The sequence below is a fragment of the Pristiophorus japonicus genome, chromosome 26, assembly GCF_044704955.1.
Source record: "Pristiophorus japonicus isolate sPriJap1 chromosome 26, sPriJap1.hap1, whole genome shotgun sequence".
NCBI classification, from domain to species: Eukaryota; Metazoa; Chordata; class Chondrichthyes; family Pristiophoridae; genus Pristiophorus; species Pristiophorus japonicus.
The window spans coordinates 3,667,077-3,685,915 of NC_092002.1; the positions used below are offsets into that span (position 1 = coordinate 3,667,077).

Consider the following 18,839-nt stretch of genomic DNA (forward strand, 5'->3'; position numbering starts at 1 on the left):
GGCATCCATTACTCACTTTCCAGGCCGCGGATTTGATGGCGACAGTCCTGCCCCGGCTGGTCAGTGTGGATTTCATCCTCAGGAAGAAGTCTCTCTCCGTGCGATGACACTCCTTTGCCGTGAGCCCTGTGATTGGACACATTCGCCGGGCAGTGCCAGCGGTGCAGACGGTGAGTTGCATTGGTATCCACGGCTGGAACTAAAGCCCGCCCGTTAACCCCACCGTCATGGCCCAGGGGGCAAGGGGTGTGCGGGTCTCAGGGTCCCGGGGTGTGGGGGTCTCGGGGTTCAGGGGTCTCAGGGTGCGGTTGTGGGTTCTCAGGGTATGGAGGTGTCGGGGTCCCAGGGTCTCAGGGTGTGGGGGCGGTGTCTCAGGGTGTGGGAGTCTCGGGGTCGAGGAGTCTCGGGGTATGGGGGTCTCGGGGTCCAGGAGTCTCGGGGTATGGGGGTCTCGGGGTCCTGGGGTCTCAGGGTGTGGGGGCAGGTTCTCGGGGTATGGGGTCTCGGGGTCCAGGAGTCTCGGGGTATGGGGGTCTCGGGGTCCTGGGGTCTCAGGGTGTGGGGGCAGGTTCTCGGGGTATGGGGGTCTCGGGGTCCCGGGGTCTCAGGGTGTGGGGGAGGAGTCTCAGGGTGTGGGGGGCGGGGTCTCGGGGGCGGGGTCTCGGGGTGTTGGGGTGGGATCTCGGGGAGGGGGGTCACAGCTCGGGTCAAACACCAGTTTAGAGTTTGGGTCTGTGGTTCCAGGGTCGAGACTCCCTCTCGCCATCAGGCGTTGCTCCTCATAAACACAGGCTCATTAACTCAGGTTCAGGACCTGGGTGCCCCTTACATCCCTCACCCCACACTCTGCCCCTCCCCCCCTCGCCCATACTCCCCCCTCGCCCCCTCACCCCCTCGCCTCCTCCCCCCTTTGCCCCCTATCCCCCCTCCCCCCCACTCCCACCTCCTCCCCACTCTCCCCTCTCCCCCCCACTGCCCCCTTGCCCCCATTCCCCCCTCCCCCCCACTCCCACCTCCTCCCCACTCTCCCCTCTCCCCCCCACTCGCCCCACTCCCCCCCTCGCTCCCCACTCCCTCCCTTGTCGCCCTCCCCCCCTTGCTCCCCAGGGCAGACAGACGGGCGTGCAGAGAATACTCACCGTGCCGCGGTGTCAGTAAATCCTTCAGCTCCTCCTCGTCGCAGGGATGAACGAACTCGAAGACGCTGTGCCCAATCAGATCCAGCTGTTGGGACGGGAAACACAGAAATGTGGGTCATCCAAAAAATCAAACCATCCAATCGCGGCACTGAGGGGGAAAATTCCGCAGCGCCCCGACCGGGGGCGGTAACTGACGCGGGGCGCCCGGCCCGGGTAAATGGCGTTTCACGCCCCTCACAGGAAGCAAGCACAATGTCACCACCCCCCCCGCACCCGCACCCACTGGGTCATAAACTGTTTGGTTCCCCGTTATTGCCCCGGAGGCGCTAACGAGCATCGCAAAACAGGGCAATTACGAACCCCGGTATTGCAGACCAGTGACCCCCAGTATTACAGCCCTGTGACCCCCAGTATTACAGCCCTGTGATCCCCAGTATTACTGCCCAGCGACCACCAGTATTACAGCCCAACGGCCCCAGTATTACAGCCCAGCGACCACCAGTATTACAGCCCTGTGATCCCCAGTATTACAGCCCAGCGACCACCAGTATTACAGCCCAACGGCCCCAGTATTACAGCCCAGCGACCACCAGTATTACAGCCCTGTGATCCCCAGTATTACAGCCCAGCGACCACCAGTATTACAGCCCAACGGCCCCAGTATTACAGCCCAGCGACCCCCAGTATTACAGCCCAGCGACCCCCAGTATTACAGCCCAGTGACCCCCAGTATTACAACCCAACGACCCCCAGTATCACATCCCAGTGACCCCCAGTATTACAGCCCTGTGACCCCCAGTATTACAGCCCAGCGACCCCAGCATTACAGCCCAGTGACCCCCAGTATTACAGCCCTGTGACCCCCAGTATTACAGCCCAACGACCCCAGTATCACAGCCCAGGGACCCCCAGTATTACAGCCCAGTGACCCCCAGTATTACAACCCAACGACCCCCAGTATTACATCCCTGTGACCCCCAGTATTACAACCCTGTGACCCCCAGTATTACAGCCCAGCGACCCCAGCATTACAGCCCAGTGACCCCCAGTATTACAGCCCAGTGACCCCCAGTATTACAGCCCTGTGACCCCCAGTATTACAGCCCAACGACCCCGGTATCACAGCCCAGGGACCCCCAGTATTACAGCCCAGTGACCCCCAGTATTACAACCCAACGACCCCCAGTATTACATCCCTGTGACCCCCAGTATTACAACCCTGTGACCCCCAGTATTACAGCCCAGCGACCCCAGCATTACAGCCCAGTGACCCCCAGTATTACAGCCCAGTGACCCCCAGTATTACAGCCCTGTGACCCCCAGTATTACAGCCCAACGACCCCGGTATCACAGCCCAGGGACCCCCAGTATTACAGCCCAGCGACCCCCGGCGATCGCAGTAACGTCCTGCTTGACATCAGCCCTCGGCGCCGATGCCCCCCCTCGGGTGGTGGTTTCCCGTTACCTGGCTGAGTCCCAGGTATCTGTTGACGTTCTCCGACAGATAGACGACGTCCCCCCCCTCTGTGAGCACCATGATGAAGCCGTCGAGGGCTGGGAGGTACAGCCCATCCATCCGCCCGTCCAACTCGGTCCCCGCCGACCCTGTGTGATGGAACGGAATCCGGTCAGCGCCCTGTTCCCACGGTAACCGATTGGCACAGGCCTCGAGCCGGCCCTGGGTCACAGGCCTCGACCCTTAAACCAGGCTCCTCAATATGGAACAAAACATTGTAACCCTGGTTCACTGCGGCTGGGAAACCCAGGAATGGACCACACTCTACACAGAGAGGCACGGGAGATTTATAGGGATGCTACCAGAACAGAGAGGTTTATAACTATCAGGAAAGGATGAACAGGCTAAGTTTCTTTTCTCCAGAAAATACAAGGCCAAGGGACAACCCGATCGAGGTCTTCAAGATTATGAAGGGGTTCGATTGGGTAGACGTAGAGAAGATGTTGCTACTTGTTCGGGAGACCAGAACTAGAGGCCATCAATATAAAACAGTCACTGATAAATTCAATGGGGAATTCAGGAGAAACTTTAAAGAAGAAAGATTTGCATTTATATAGCGCCTTTCATGACCTCCGGACGTCCCAAAGCGCTTTACAGCCAATGAAGTACTTTTGGCGTGTAGTCACTGTTGTAATGCGGGAAACGCAGCAGCCAATTTGCGCACAGCAAGCTCCCACACACAGCGATGTGATAATGACCCAGATAATCTGTTTTAGTGATGTTGATTGAGGGATAAATATTGGCCCCAGGACACCGGGGATAACTCCCCTGCTCTTCTTTGAAATAGTACCGTGGAATCTTTTATGTCCACTTGAGAGAGCAGACGGGGCCTCGGTTTAACGTCTCATCTGAAAGACGGCACCTCCAACAGTGCGGCGCTCCCTCAGTACTGCCCCTCCGACAGTGTGGCGCTCCCTCAGTACTGCCCCTCCAACAGTGCGGCGCTCCCTCAGTACTGCCCCTCCGACAGTGTGGCGCTCCCTCAGTACTGCCCCTCCAACAGTGCGGCGCTCCCTCAGTACTGCCCCTCCGACAGTGTGACACTCCCTCAGTACTGCTCCTCCGACAGTGTGGCACTCCCTCAGTACTGCCCCTCCGACAATGCGGCACTCCCTCAGTACTGCCCCTCCGACAGTGCGGCGCTCCCTCAGTACTGCCCCTCCGACAGTGCGGCGTTCCCTCAGTACTGCCCCTCCGACAGTGCGGCGTTCCCTCAGTACTGCCCCTCCGACAGTGCGGCGCTCCCTCAGCACTGCACTGGGGGAGCGTCATCCTAGATTTATGTGCTCAAGTTCCTGGAGTGTGGGCTTGAACCCATGACCTTCTGACCCAGAGGCGAGGATGCTGTTTACTTTACCCAGAGAACGGTGAGAATGTGGAACTCGCTGCCACAGGGAGGGGTTGAGGCGAATAGTATCGATGCATTTAAGGGGAAGCTGGATAAACACATGGGGGAGAAGGGAATAGAGGGATATGGGGATAGGGTGAGATGGAGAGGGATGGGAGGGGACTGGTGTGGAGCATAAACCCCGGCACGGAGCGGTGGGGCATAAACCCCGGCACGGAGCGGTGGGGCATAAACCCCGGCATGGAGCGGTGGGACCAATGGACTGTAACTGGGCTGTACATCCTGTGTACGTTTGTTGGGTAGGATGTTAAGTATTATGGAACCAAGGCAGGTAGGTGGAGTTAAGATAAGGATCTAATTGAGTGGGGGAACAGGCTCGAGGGGCAGCTCCTAGGAGGGGTTAAATTGTGGTAACTAATGTATTTGCTTCATGGTTTCTTTGCTTCAGAATTCAGAGCAACACATTGCTATTAAGAACTAGTTGGTTTATTAACAAAGGTTTAACAATCACACGACACATTACCGGTTCATCCACCAGACTCACAACCACCTGCCCCATCTTGGATCCCCCGAACCCAACTGGCTGGGGTTTTATTGAGTCTTGTGAACATCACGTGACTGGCTAAGCCACTCCCAACTCAACAGCTCTACAACTATTTTACAATAAAATGATAAAACCGACTTATTAAAGGGGGCACTAGAACCCACAAATTAACAACTACAATTTTTTGAACTATGCGATAGTCAAATTAGTGTTTGGTTGCCGGGGGTGATGATGCACTCCAGTCCCTCCGGCGCCCACCTCTCGCGGAAGGCCGCGAGCGTACCGGTGGACACCGCGTGCTCCATCTCCGGGGACACCCTGGCGCGAATGTAGCCGCGGAAGAGAGGCAGGCAGTCGGGCTGAACGACCCCCTCGACCGCCCGCTGCCTGGAGCAGATAATAGCCCCCTTGGCCGTGCCCAGGAGCAGGCCCACGAGGAGGCCCTCCGACCTGCCCGCTCCCCTCCACATCGGGCAACAGGTTTAACCTGTGGTCATGCTGACAGGCGCAAACATTATGGAGGGGGATTGATTCCCGCTCAGCGCCAACGATCCCACCGGCAAAGGCCGCTCGTGGGGCGCTCACCGGCTCGGAAGTTATTGCTACCGCGCGCAGAGATTTAAAGGGGCCGCGCGATACACAAAACGGGCACCGCGGAACAGAGTGCCGCTCACACACACACACACCACATACGCGCATGGGCCGCGGGGCGCCGTGAATACCTGCCGCGACCACCCTCCTGAGCCGCAGGTAGCTGACGGCCACCCTCATGACCGAGGCCTTGTCCAGGTGGGCCACGACGCTGTGGGGTAGGGGCAGCTGGTGGGCCAGCTCGTACAGGAGCTCCGTCTCGTGCCCGCGACGACTCCTGGCCGCGTCCCGCGACCTCTCCTTCCGCTGCTCAGACGCTCGGGTCTGCGCAGTCCGGGCCTCGGACGCCATGTCCCGCGGGGGTCGAAGGAAAGGGGGCAACGGCCCCTAAACTCACAAGAGGGTCAGTAACGAGGGGGACGGGGGGGGGGGGGGAATGGGAGGTCACTCGATGAACTGTGACCTCCTCCGACCCCTGAAGGTTGTAATCCAGGGAGCGATCAGCTGTCAAGGTCGCGGTGGTATTCACCGGGACAGGCAACGTCCTGTCCTCAGGCTGTCTCTAATCCACCCCCCGGCCCCCCGAACAGTTGTCAGATCTCCTCAGCACGCAACAGCTCGAGGCAAAGGCCGTCCGCTGATAGCCTTGGGTTTGTGTCTCTGTAAAGTTAAGCGACAGGAGATTGATAAACGTCTCCAGCTACAAACTACAAGGTTGTTTTGCTGCCGATGAAGAGACAGAAGCTGATCTGCAGTTGACCAACTCTCTCTCTCTCTCTCTCTCCTTTCTCTCTCTCTCTCTCTCTCTCTCTCCCTCTCGCTCTCTTTGTGCGTCTGTCTGTTGCTGCGTGTCTCTGCCCCCAGCCTATTTGTACGCCTCGCTGGCAGCGATTGGCTTCCCGCCGCACGTCTTGTCGAAGGAAAACAGTGCGAGAACATTATGTTCACCACTTGCTCGCGGCCGCTCATTATCTGCGAGGTTTGTTATTTAACTGTCTCAGCCCTTATTAACCCTTCACTGGCAGACACACACACCATTCTCGCCCTCCCTCCGCACAGACCTCCAGTACATTGGCACCCAGTCCGGCAACACCTCGATTTTAAAAATCTCACCCTCGTTTTCCAATCCTTTCAAGAATTCTCCCCCTCCCCTCCCTATCTCTGTAACCCCCTCCAGCCCCTACACCCCTCCCTATCTCTGTAACCTCCTCCAGCCCCTGTACCCCTCCCGATCTCTGTAACCTCCTCCAGCCCCTACACCCCTCCCTATCTGTGTAACCCCCTCCAGCCCTACACCCCTCCCTATCTCTGTAACCCCCTCCAGCCCTACATCCCTCCCTATCTCTGTAACCCCCTCCAGCCCTACACCCCTCCCTATCTCTGTAACCTCCTCCAGCCCTACACCCCTCCCTATCTCTGTAACCCCCTCCAGCCCCTACACCCCTCCCTATCTCTGTAACCTCCTCCAGCCCCTACACCCCTCCCTATCTCTGTTACCTCCTCCAGCCCTACACCCCTCCCTATCTCTGTAACCTCCTCCAGCCCCTACACCCCTCCCTATCTCTGTAACCCCCTCCAGCCCCTCCCTATCTCTGTAACCTCCTCCAGCCCCTACACCCCTCCCTATCTCTGTAACCTCCTCCAGCCCTACACCCCTCCCTATCGCTGTAACCTCCTCCAGCCCCTACACCCCTCCCCAGCTCTGTAACTTTCTCCAGCCCCTACATCCCTCCCTACCTCTGTAACCACCTCCAGCCCTACACCCCTCCCTATCTCTGTAACCCCCTCCAGCCCCTACACCCCTCCCTATCTCTGTAACCTCCTCCAGCCCCTGTACCCCTCCCGATCTCTGTAACCTCCTCCAGCCCCTACACCTCTCCCTATCTGTGTAACCCCCTCCAGCCCTACACCCCTCCCTATCTCTGTAACCCCCTCCAGCCCTACATCCCTCCCTATCTCTGTAACCCCCTCCAGCCCTACACCCCTCCCTATCTCTGTAACCTCCTCCAGCCCTACACCCCTCCCTATCTCTGTAACCCCCTCCAGCCCCTACACCCCTCCCTATCTCTGTAACCTCCTCCAGCCCCTACACCCCTCCCTATCTCTGTTACCTCCTCCAGCCCTACACCCCTCCCTATCTCTGTAACCTCCTCCAGCCCCTACACCCCTCCCTATCTCTGTAACCCCCTCCAGCCCCTCCCTATCTCTGTAACCTCCTCCAGCCCCTACACCCCTCCCTATCTCTGTAACCTCCTCCAGCCCTACACCCCTCCCTATCTCTGTAACCTCCTCCAGCCCCTACACCCCTCCCCAGCTCTGTAACTTTCTCCAGCCCCTACATCCCTCCCTACCTCTGTAACCACCTCCAGCCCTACACCCCTCCCTATCTCTGTAACCCCCTCCAGCCCCTACACCCCTCCCTATCTCTGTAACCTCCTCCAGCCCCACAATCCACCGAGATATCTGCGCTCCTCTAATTCTGCCCTCCTGAGCATCCCTGATTATAATCGCTCCACCATCGGTGGCCGTGCCTTCTGTTGCCTGGGCCCCAAGCTCTGGAACTCCCTCCCTAAACCTCTCCGCCTCTCTTTCCTCCTTTAAGACGCTCTTTAAAACCTGGCACTGTGAACAAGTGACCTGCCCCAATATCTCCTTGTGCAGCTCAATGTCAAATTTAGTTCGATAATCGCCCCTGTGAAGCACCTTGGGACGTTTCACTCGGTTAAAGGCGCTATATAAATGCAAGTAGTGGTTGTGTAGATACGGTGTGGAGGTGGGCTTTGCTGGGAGAGTCCGTGTATGAGGCCAGTTGGGGCCACGATCGGCCGAACAGTATTTTCGTTGTTCCAAACTTGCTCACAGCGGCACGCGGAGGGTTAAAGGCCGCTGTCCTTAGTTGCCGTTTGCTGCCCTGCCCCCGCCCAGCAGGGTATCGAGTTCACAGCGTCACTGAAGCCGGCTGGGACCAGTTCTGTTTACAGTCGGAGTCTGGAATGTTCCATAAGTCGAAATAAAATGATTGTCCCCAAGACACAGCACATTCTGTGCCGAAAACCAACTTGGAGAAGTCTGTCTGTACACAAACAAACATTCACTGCCTCCGCCCACGGGGAAAGGACACAGATTACACACTTCATTTTGAGGGGAGATTCATTTTTTTTCTCCTTAAATAGTGGAAAGTTCTTATGACAGCACAGACCAGAGTAAAGCTCCCTCTACACTGTTCCATCAAACACTCCCAGAGCAGGTACAGGGGGTTAGATACAGAGTAAAGCTCCCTCTACACTGTCCCATCAAACACTCCCAGAGCAGGTACAGGGGGTTAGATACAGAGTAAAGCTCCCTCTACACTGTCCCATCAAACACTCCCAGAGCAGGTACAGGGGGTTAGATACAGAGTAAAGCTCCCTCTACACTGTCCCATCAAACACTCACAGAGCAGGTACAGCATGGGGTTAGATACAGAGTAAAGCTCCCTCTACACTGTCCCATAAAACACTCCCTGGGCAATTACAGCACGTGTTAAATACAGAGTAAAGCTCCCTCTACACTGTCCCATCAAACACTCCCAGGGCAGGTACAGCACGGGTTAGATACAGAGTAAAGCTCCCTCTACACTGTCCCATCAAACACTCCGAGGGCAGGTACAGCACAAGTTAGATACAGAGTAAAGCTCCCTCTACACTGTCCCATCAAACACTCCCAGGGCAGGTACAGGGGGTTAGATACAGAGTAAAGCTCCCTCTACACTGTCCCATCAAACACTCCCAGGGCAGGTACAGCACGGGGTTAGATACAGAGTAAAGCTCCCTCTACACTCATCATCATAGGCGGTCCCTCGAACGAGGATGACTTGCCTCCGTGAGAGTTGACAGATGTTTCGATGAAGGATGTTCCAGGTCCTGAACTCCAGTTGAGGGGGTGGAAGATGCCTGTGGGGGGATTGTTTTAACGTGGGGTGACCGTTGCACACCAGCCACCACACGGAGCTTGACAGAGCGAGGTCTTGGTCCAGTGGCAAGGGTTAACCAGGACGACTAGAGACCAGATCTGCTGCACGGACCCAGTGCGCGCACTTCCCGCAGTGTGGGCTGGGCCCGTGCTGCCCCTGGGCCCCTCGCCTCTCCTGGGCCCCGTACCCACATTCGTCGCACCTCCACCCACGGTGTTCCAGGGTCCGGCGCTCCAACTCTATTTATAGCCCCGACCTGCGATGGTGTTCCCGCACAGGTCGGGGGGGCCCACTAAGTACATAAAGAACAAAGGAGAGGATGACAAAATGGAACATGAAAAAGTTAGGAAAGAAGTCCAAAAACAATTAGTAAGACAAAGAAACTACAAAATTTAATTACCAAGGACTATAGAAAGAGATAGTAAATATTCTAGACACAAACAGTAAAATCAGGATAGCACCACTCAGGGCTATACACAATAAACTTGTTGGTAATGATAGTGAAATGGCAGAAATATTAAATAATTTCTATGGAAACTAACACGGTGAACATGAGATTAGAAGAGATCAAAATGTATATAAGTAGATTTAAGAGAAAATTGGTCAGGGTAGCCTTGAGGAAGAGTTCATCGAGTGCATAAGGGACGGGTTCCTTGAACAGTATGTAACAGAACCAACCAGGGGGCAGGCTATCTTAGATCTGGTCCTGTGTAATGAGACAGGATTAATAAACAATCTCCTCGTAAAGGATCCCCTCGGAATGAGTGACCAAAGCATGATTGAGTTTCAAATTCAGATGGAGGGTGAGAAAGTTGGATCTCTAACCAGCGTACTCAGCTTAAATAAAGGAGACTATGAAGGTATGAGGGCAGAGTTGGGTAAAGTGACTATAGCCCCTTGACTATCCACTGTTGGAATATTGTTAGTATCCTCTACCGTAAAAACTGATACAAAATACTTGGTTTGAGTATCTGCCATCTCCATGTTCCCCATCACTAATTCCCCGTCTCATCCTCTGAGGGAGCAACATTTACTTTAGCCCCTCTTTCTTTTACATAGCGATAGAAACTGTTGCTATCTGTTTTGATATATTGCGCGAGTTTACTTTCATAGTCTACCTCCCCTTTCTTAATCACTTTTTAAGTCATTCTTTGCTGGCTTTTAAAAGCTTCTCAATCTTCCAACTAGTTTTGGCCACTTTGTACGCCCTTGTTTTTAATCGGATACCGTCCTTTATTTCTTTAGTTAGCCCCGGATGGCTTTCTTTTCTCTTGCATCCTTTCCTCCTCACTGGAATATATTTTTCTTGAGAGCTGTGAAATATCTCTTTAAATGTACACCACTGTTCATCAACCATCCTACACTTCTCTACACTGTCCCATCAAACACTCCCAGGGCAGGTACAGGGGGTTAGATACAGAGTAAAGCTCCCTCTACATTGTTCCATCAAACACTCCCAGGGCAGGTACAGGGGGTTAGATACAGAGTAAAGCTCCCTCTACACTGTCCCATCAAACACTCCCAGGGCAGGTACAGGGGGTTAGATACAGAGTAAAGCTCCCTCAACACTGTCCCATCAAACACTCCCAGGGCAGGTACAGGGGGTTAGATACAGAGTAAAGCTCCCTCTACACTGTCCCATCACACACTCCCAGGGCAGGTACAGGGGGTTAGATACAGAGTAAAGCTCCCTCTACACTGTCCCATCAAACACTCCCAGGTCAGGTACAGGGGGTTAGATACAGAGTAAAGCTCCCTCTACACTGTCCCATCAAACACTCCCAGGGCAGGTACACGGGGTTAGATACAGAGTAAAGCTCGCTCTACACTGTCCCATCAAACACTCCCAGGGCAGGTACACGAGGTTAGATACAGAGTAAAGCTCCCTCTACACTGTCCCATCAAACTCTCCCAGGGACAGGCCGTATTAACCGATAGTTTCATAAGGACATAAGAAATAGGAGCAGGAGTCGGCCATTCGGCCCATCGAGCCTGCTCCACCATTCAATATGATCGTGGCTGATCTGATCATGGACTCAGCTCCACTTCCCTGCCCGCTCCCCATAATCCTCGACTCCCTTATTGCTCAAAAATCTGTCTATCTCCGCCTTAAATTTATTCAATGAACCAGCCTCCACAGCTCTCTGGGGCAGAGAATTCCAAAGATTCACGACCCTCTGAGAGAAGAAATTCCTCCTCATCTCTGTTTTAAATGGGCGACCCCTTATTTTGAAACTATGTCCGGTCCCCTAGTTCTAGATTCTTCCACGAGGCGAAAAATCCTCTCTGCATCCTGTCGAGCTCCCTCAGAATCTTATACATTTCAATAGATCACCTCTCATTCTTCTAAACTCCAATGAGTATAGGTCCAACCTGCTCAACCTTTCCTCATAAGACAACCCCTTCATCTCAGGAATTAACCGAGTGAACCTTCTCTGAACTGCCTCCAATGCAAGTATATCCTTCCTTAAATAAGGAGACCAGAACTGCACGCAGTACTCCAGGTGTGGCCTCACCAATACCCTGTACAGTTGGAGCAGGACTTCCCTACTGCCGCGATGAGGCCGTGTCTGTGGGACGGGAAGAGTTAGACCGGCTGGTCTCGCTGGCTTGGCTTGAGACGGACAGCTCTCTGTGCCCCTGAACTTGACCTCTGATTGCTTCACCCTGACCCTATCTGATTGGACGAATTCCTGGATGGCTCATCACATGACCCTCAAGGGCCCCGCCCCCATACTCTCTCATCTGTCCATCATTGCAATGCCCCGCCCATACACCACGAACAGATTCACCATTGGACGATTCTCGATGTCGGTCAAACTGCCTTTTCTTGACCAACTCTAATATTTTTATAACTGAAAATCAGAAATCTTCAACGAAAACAAAAACATTTAGTTTAATGCCTCGATGATTCTTCTCCCCGGGCGGACATGTCCCGGACATTAATCTCCAATTCCTGGCAGCTACAGGCCGGTCCCGGAGGGTTGGTGACCCCAATAGTGACTGGCCGCAGCTCGGCTAATGGTCATTTTTGACTGAGGTTGTGGGTCAGGAGGCTGCCCACGATGCAGAGGGAGTTTGTGCTCAGTGACAATCCGTGAGAATGGGAACCGGAGGTCAAGTCCCACACCCAGACTCGGGGGGCAGCCCTTGCGCCTCAGAGTCAGAAGGTTGTGGGTTCAAGTCCCACTCCAGAGACTTCAGCTCAAAAATCCAGGCTGACACTCCCAGTACAGTACTGAGGGAGCGCCGCACTGTCGGAGGGGCAGTACTGAGGGAGCGCCGCACTGTCGGAGGGGCAGTACTGAGGGAGCGCCGCACTGTCGGAGGGGCAGTACTGAGGGAGCGCCGCACTGTCGGAGGGGCAGTACTGAGAGAGCGCTGCACTATCGGAGGGGCAGTACTGAGGGAGCGCCGCACTGTCGGAGGGGCAGTACTGAGGGAGCGCCGCACTGTCGGAGGGGCAGTACTGAGAGAGCGCTGCACTATCGGAGGGGCAGTACTGAGGGAGCGCCACACTGTCAGAGGGGCAGTACTGAGGGAGCGCCGCACTGTCGGAGGGGCAGTGCTGAGGGAGCCCTGCACTGTCGGAGGGGCAGTGCTGAGGGAGTGCCGCACTGTCGGAGGGGCAGTGCTGAGGGATCGCCGCACTGTCGGAGGGGCAGTACTGAGGGAGTGCTGCACTGTCGGAGGGGCAGTGCTGAGGGAGTGCTGCACTGTCGGAGGGGCAGTGCTGAGGGATCGCCGCACTGTCGGAGGGGCAGTACTGAGGGAGTGCTGCACTGTCGGAGGGGCAGTGCTGAGGGATCGCCGCACTGTCGGAGGGGCAGTACTGAGGAAGCGCCGCACTGTCGGAGGTGCCATCTTTCGGATGAGACGTTAAACCGAGGCCCCGTCTGCTCTCTCAGGTGGATGTAAAAGATCCCACGGCACTATTTCGAAGAAGAGCAGGGGAGTTCTCCTGGGGCCAATATTTATCCCTCAATCAACGTCACTAAAACAGATTATCTGGTCATTATCATATTGCTGTGTGTGGGAGCTTGCTGTGCGCAAATTGGCTGCCGCGTTTCCCACATTACAACAGTGACTACACCCCAAAAGTACTTCATTGGCTGTAAAACGCTTTGAATGTCCTGAGGTGGTGAAAGGCGCTATAGAAATGCAAATATTTATGTTACTTGGTTGGCTGTTTTGGTTGGAGCTGGTTTAGTGATGCCCTGTTTGCTTAAGAACATAGGAATTAGGAGCAGGAGTCGGCCATTCGGCCCCTCGAGCCTGCTCCGCCATTTAGTAAGATCACGGCTGATCTTCGACCTCAACTCCACTTTCCCGCCCGATCCCCATATCCCTTGATTCCCTCAATATCCAAAAATCTATCGATCTCAGCCTTGAATATACTCAAGGACTGAGCCTCCACAGCCCTCTGGGGCAGAGAATTCCAAAGATTCACCTCCCTCTGAGTGAAGAAATTCCTCCTCATCTCAGCCCTAAATGGCCGACCCCTTATCCTGAGACTGTGACCCCTGGTTCTAGACTCCCCAGCCCGGGGGAAACACCCTCCCTGCATCTACCCTGTCAAGCCCTGTAAGAATGTTGAATGTTTCAATGAGATCCCCTCTCATTCTTCTAAACTCTGGGGAATATAGGCCCAGTCTACTCAATCTGACAGTAAGCACCTCGAGAAAGTAATGTATTATCTGTGAACCATTTTGTGAATGAAAATTCCTTCTTTCCAATTACTTCATCACAGGCAGTCCCTCGGAATCGAGGAAGGCTTGCCTCCACTCTAAAAATGAGTTCTCAGATGGCTGAACAGTCCAATACGGGAACCACAGACCCTGTCACAGGTGGGACAGACAGTGGTTGAGGGAAGGGGAGGGTGGGACTGGTTTGCCGCACGCTCCTTCCGCTGCCTGCACTTGCTTTCTGCACGCTCTCGGCGACGAGACTCGAGGTGCTCAGCGCCCTCCCAGATGCACTTCCTCCACTTAGGGCGGTCTGGTCTTTGGGCCAGGGACTCCCAGGTGTCAGTGGGGATGTTGCACTTTATCAGGGAGGCTTTGAGGGTGTCCCTGTAACGTTTCCTCTGCCCACCTGGGGCTCGCTTGCCGTGAAGGAGTTCCGAGTAGAGCGTGTCTCGTGTCGGGCATATGGATAATGTGGCCCTGCCCAGCGGAGCTGATCGAGTGTGGTCAGTGCTTCGATGCTGGGGATGTTGGCCTGGTTGAGAACACTGACGTTGGTGCATCTGTCCTCCCGGGGGATTTGTAGGAACTTGAGGAGACATCGTTGGTGGTATTTCTCCAGTGATTTGAGGTGTCTGCTGTACATGGTCCATGTCTCTGAGCCATACAGGAGGGCGGGTATCACTACAGCTCTGTAGACCATGAGCTTGGCGGCAGATTTGAGGGCCTGGTCTTCGAACACTCTCTTCCTCAGATGGCCGAAGGCTGCGTTGGCACACTGGAGGCGGTTTTGGACCTCGTCATCGATCTCTGCCCTCGCTGATAATAGGCTCCCGAGATATGGGAAGTGGTCCACATTGTCCAGGGACTTAAACCCATGGCGGGTGAGGTGTGACTGCCACCTGCTGGAGAGCTCAGTAACTAGCTTCAATCTGGAGCATCAGGAACTGAAGCTGATTCACTCCCACAAAACAAAGCCAGACACAATTCTTTTCGCCAATGGATCTCTGGATCTCTCCCTCCTGCACGGCCTGTTCCAGGAGATGAGGAGCTGGGTCTGGGAGGTTGAAGGGGAAGCGACAAAGCTGCCGTCCAACATCTACAATAAAAGTAAGGTCACTGTTTCAATTGGGAGAGTTTGTCACAGGCTGCAGTCTGCTCGCCTCACCAGCGGGGGGCGCATGTGTTCCAGGGGGAGAGCCAGTCCCCGGGAATCAGCCCCAGCCAAACTCAACTATATCATCATCAAGATAAATGCTTATTGGTCACAATTGGTCAGAGTCAGCCTGAATATTGGGGCGGGGAAGGGGAAATGGGGGTAAGAACTTAACACAATCACAATCACTAAGGAGGTGGTACTCAGTAAGATAATGGCACCAAAGGCAGATAAATCCCCTGGACCTGATGGCTTGCATCCTAGGGTCTTAAGAGAAGTAACGGCAGGGATTGTGGATGCATTGGTTGTAATTTACCAAAATTCCCTGGATTCTGGGGAGATTGGAAAACTGCAAATGTAACGCCCCTATTTCAAAAAGGAGGCAGACAAAAAGCAGGAAACTATAGACCAGTTAGCCTAACATCTGTGGCTGGGAAAATGTTGGGGCCCATTATTAAAGAAGCAGTAGCAGGAATTTGGAAAAGCAAAATTCGGTCAGGCAGAGTCAGCATGGATTTATGAAGGGGAAGTCATGTTTGACAAATTTGCTGGAATTCTTTGAGGATGTAACGAACAGGGTGGATAAAGGGGAACCAGTGGATGTGGTGTATTTGGATTTCCAGAAGGCATTTGACAAAGTGCTACATAAAAGGTTACTGCACAAGATAAAAGTTCACGGGGTTGGGGATAATATATTAGCATGGATAGAGGATTGGCTAACTTACAGAAAACAGAGAGAGTCGGGATAAATGGTTCAATCTCTGGTTGACGACCAGTAACTAGTGGGGTGCCGCAGGGATCAGTGCTGGGACCCCAACTATTTACAATCTATATTAACGACTTGGAAGAAGGGACTGAGTGTAACGTAGCCAAGTTTGCTGACGATACAAAGATGGGAGGAAAAGCAATGTGTGAGGAGGACACAAAAAATCTGCAAAAGGACATGGGGCTAGAACCTCCACATTTGTGCATATCACCCAAAAATGGGAGTTATTTCCGGTGTGGGCGGTAAAAAAGGATTTTCGGATTGCCGACTTCTCGCCCGTTCTCAAAGCATCTATTCTCCATTTTTGAAAATCGGCGTTACCGCGAGCGATATGAAATGGGCGTTAGCGTTAAATTTTTTTGACCTCCTGCCGTAAAATGTCGCCGTCCTTAGCAATGGCATGGCAACGCTCGATTCCCGCAATTCAGGAGACAGAGAGAGAGGGAGCTCAGAGGCACTGAAGGCGTGTGTGGCTGTGGTGTGTGGCTTGTCTGGCTGTTGTGGGAGGCACGAGGGAGATTCACCAGCAGCAAAAAGCCCACTAAGCACCAAGAACATACTTGGCACCGAGTTTTTGTCCAACAAATAAGAAATAACATGGAAGGGATGGAGGAGGCCCTGGAGCTGGTAGCCAGGAACACTGGTGGCAGAGGGCTCCCAGTGGTCCCAGAGCGCGGCACTGGTCCCCAAGGTGACGCACCCCCATTGTCAGCCACACAAGAGAGCCAGCAGCAACATCTTGCTTCTAGCTCGGAGCACGTTCCCACCTCGGGACTGTCCTCTCCCTTATCCATCCAAGCAGCGGTTCGGCCATCACCCCCCCCCCCCCCTCAATTGAAGCAGTGCGGCTTGGAGTCAGGAGGGGAAGGGGTAACGGTGGGGAGGGGAAGCGGGGGGGTGGGGAGGGAAGGGTTGGTTTGTACAGAAATACTGATGATTTCAGACTAATGTTCAGTTTAAATGTTTTTTATTTAACAAAACCTTGTAGCGCATTGGCTCAGATAGCTGCACCGTTACACGCTGGCGATTCCTTAACATCAAAGGGTATAATTACACTTAACTTCAATCAACTTAAACTTTAACTGTCAGCAAGGTGATGCTCACCATTGATGTATGACCTGCACACCCAGCAGTGTGTCAACTTTGTAAATAACACTAATGTTCTTTCAGGCCAAGCGATCATTGATGAGCTCCTGACGTAAGGCTCTTGCAGCTATCATGCCACCATGGGCCCTTTCATGTGGTCTACAAGGGGGCGGGGCATGGCTTCAGCATCAGCCTGATTGTCTGGGCCGACGTCAGTGTCCGCCTCCTCATTCTCCACTTCCTCTCTCTGGTGAGGTGGACTGTCAGACTCATCGGGCAATTCATGTCCCCTCCTGATAGCCAAGTTGTGCAGCATGGAGCACAACACCACGAATTGAGCTACCTGCTCAGGGTGGTATTGGAGCTCGCCTCCTGAGTGGTCCAGGCATCTAAAGCGCTGCTTCAGCACTCCAATGGTTTTCTCCACGATATTGCGAGTTTCTCTGTGGCTCTCGTTGTATCGCCTCTCGGCCTCGGTGTGGGTGTCATGCAGGGGGGGGTCATCAGCCAGGTGGCGAGGCCATATCCTTTGTCACCAAGCATCCAGCATTGACCTTGTGGCTCATTGTTAAACAAGTCAGATGAGTGCTCTCACGCAGAATGTGAGTGTCATGGATGCTGCCCGGAAATTGGGCATTCACTGCCAGTATAATTTGCTGGTGGTCGACAACCAGCTGGACATTCAGGGAGTGGAATCCCTTGTGGTTCCTGAAAACCTCAGCGTCCTGAAAAGGTGCCTGCATCGCGATGTGCGTACAGTCTATTGCTCCCTGCATCTTGGGGAAGTTTGCAATTCTGGAGAATCCTAGAGCCCTCTCACTCTGTGCCTCCCTGGTCATAGGGAAGCTGATCAAGTCCCTCCTGCATGTGTACAGGGCTTCAGTGACCTGTCCAATGTAGCAATGTGTGGCATGCTGAGAAAGTCTGCAAATGTCTCCAGCTGTGGCCTGAAAAGAACCCGAGGCGTAGAACGATAGTGCCGCAGTGACTTTGACCTGGACGGACAGTGCAGTACTGATGGTGCTGGCAGGCTGCAGATCTCCCCTTATCAGCTGGCATACCTCAGTGATAACCTCTTTGTGGAAGCGCAGTCTCTGAAGGCAGGTGGTGTCGGGCAAGTCGAAGTAAGAATACTTCTCCTTGTACTTGCGGGGGGTGTAACGTCTGGTCCTCCTCATCTGTCTGTCACGTCTTACATTGGGCACATAATGCAGTGGAGCATTCCTTCGGCGATCTCGAGTCTGCTGCATGTAATTGGTCACCAAGAGAGGGTGAGAAAGGACAGGCCCCATTGCAGTAGCTCTCTGTTTATTACCGATTGCTCACAAACAAGGAATGTCCCAACGAACACACCTATTCAATTCCAATCGGTCACAGTGTGGTCAAGATGTTTGTACAGATGTTCACATCAACTCCAACGTCCTGCAGAGTATATCCGAACTCCGCCGAGGTTGAAGCACAGCGGCCTTTTAAAGGACACGACATGTGATCTACAACATGGCGTCCATAACGCTGTGATTAGTTCTGGTTAGTTCCGCTTTTTCTGGGCGGTATTTTGGGTGAGCGATATTGTGGGCGATATGTGTGCGAGGCGGTGAAATTGACGCTGGCCGATCTCATGGCCGCTGGTTTCGGTAAATATGCTCTTTACGACAAAAAAAAGTGGGCGGGCGGTATTATTGAATCTCGGCGTTAATTCCATGCGGAAAGTAATGCTGGGCGATATTATGGCCGTTGATTTCGCCCATTCTGATGATTCCCCCCAAATAAAGTGGGCAGGTGGTAATATTTTTTCCCGCCGTTAAGCCCATAAGGAAAGTAACACTCGCCGATAAGTTTCCTAAAAATGCCCGTCAGTTTCCATTTTGTGCCAAAATGGGCGATGTATGGACGTTATATGTCATTTCAGCGGTAAACTGGGCGTTAAGTGGGCATTAAGCATACAAGTAAAGTGGAGCTTCTAGCCCACAGACAGGCTCAGTGAGTGGGCAAACATTTGTCAGATGGAGTATAATGTCGGAAAGTGTGAGGTCATGCACTTTGGCAGAAAAAAAAT

General features: G+C 53.8%; 1 protein-coding gene across 1 annotated transcript in view; it reads right to left on the bottom strand.

The window, feature by feature from the left end:
- LOC139239123 (hypoxia-inducible factor 1-alpha-like) overlaps positions 1–6,160 on the bottom strand; it is a 93,347-nt gene extending 87,187 nt beyond the window's left edge. The window contains exons 1-4 of the mRNA XM_070867667.1: positions 5,270–6,160; positions 2,605–2,744; positions 1,140–1,224; positions 17–126 (exon numbers count right to left, since the gene is read on the bottom strand). Of these exons, the coding sequence (XP_070723768.1) occupies positions 17–126; positions 1,140–1,224; positions 2,605–2,744; positions 5,270–5,489 (555 nt within the window). The 5' untranslated portion in view covers positions 5,490–6,160. The remainder of the gene's footprint in view (positions 1–16; positions 127–1,139; positions 1,225–2,604; positions 2,745–5,269) is intronic.
- Positions 6,161–18,839: the final 12,679 nt, after the last annotated feature.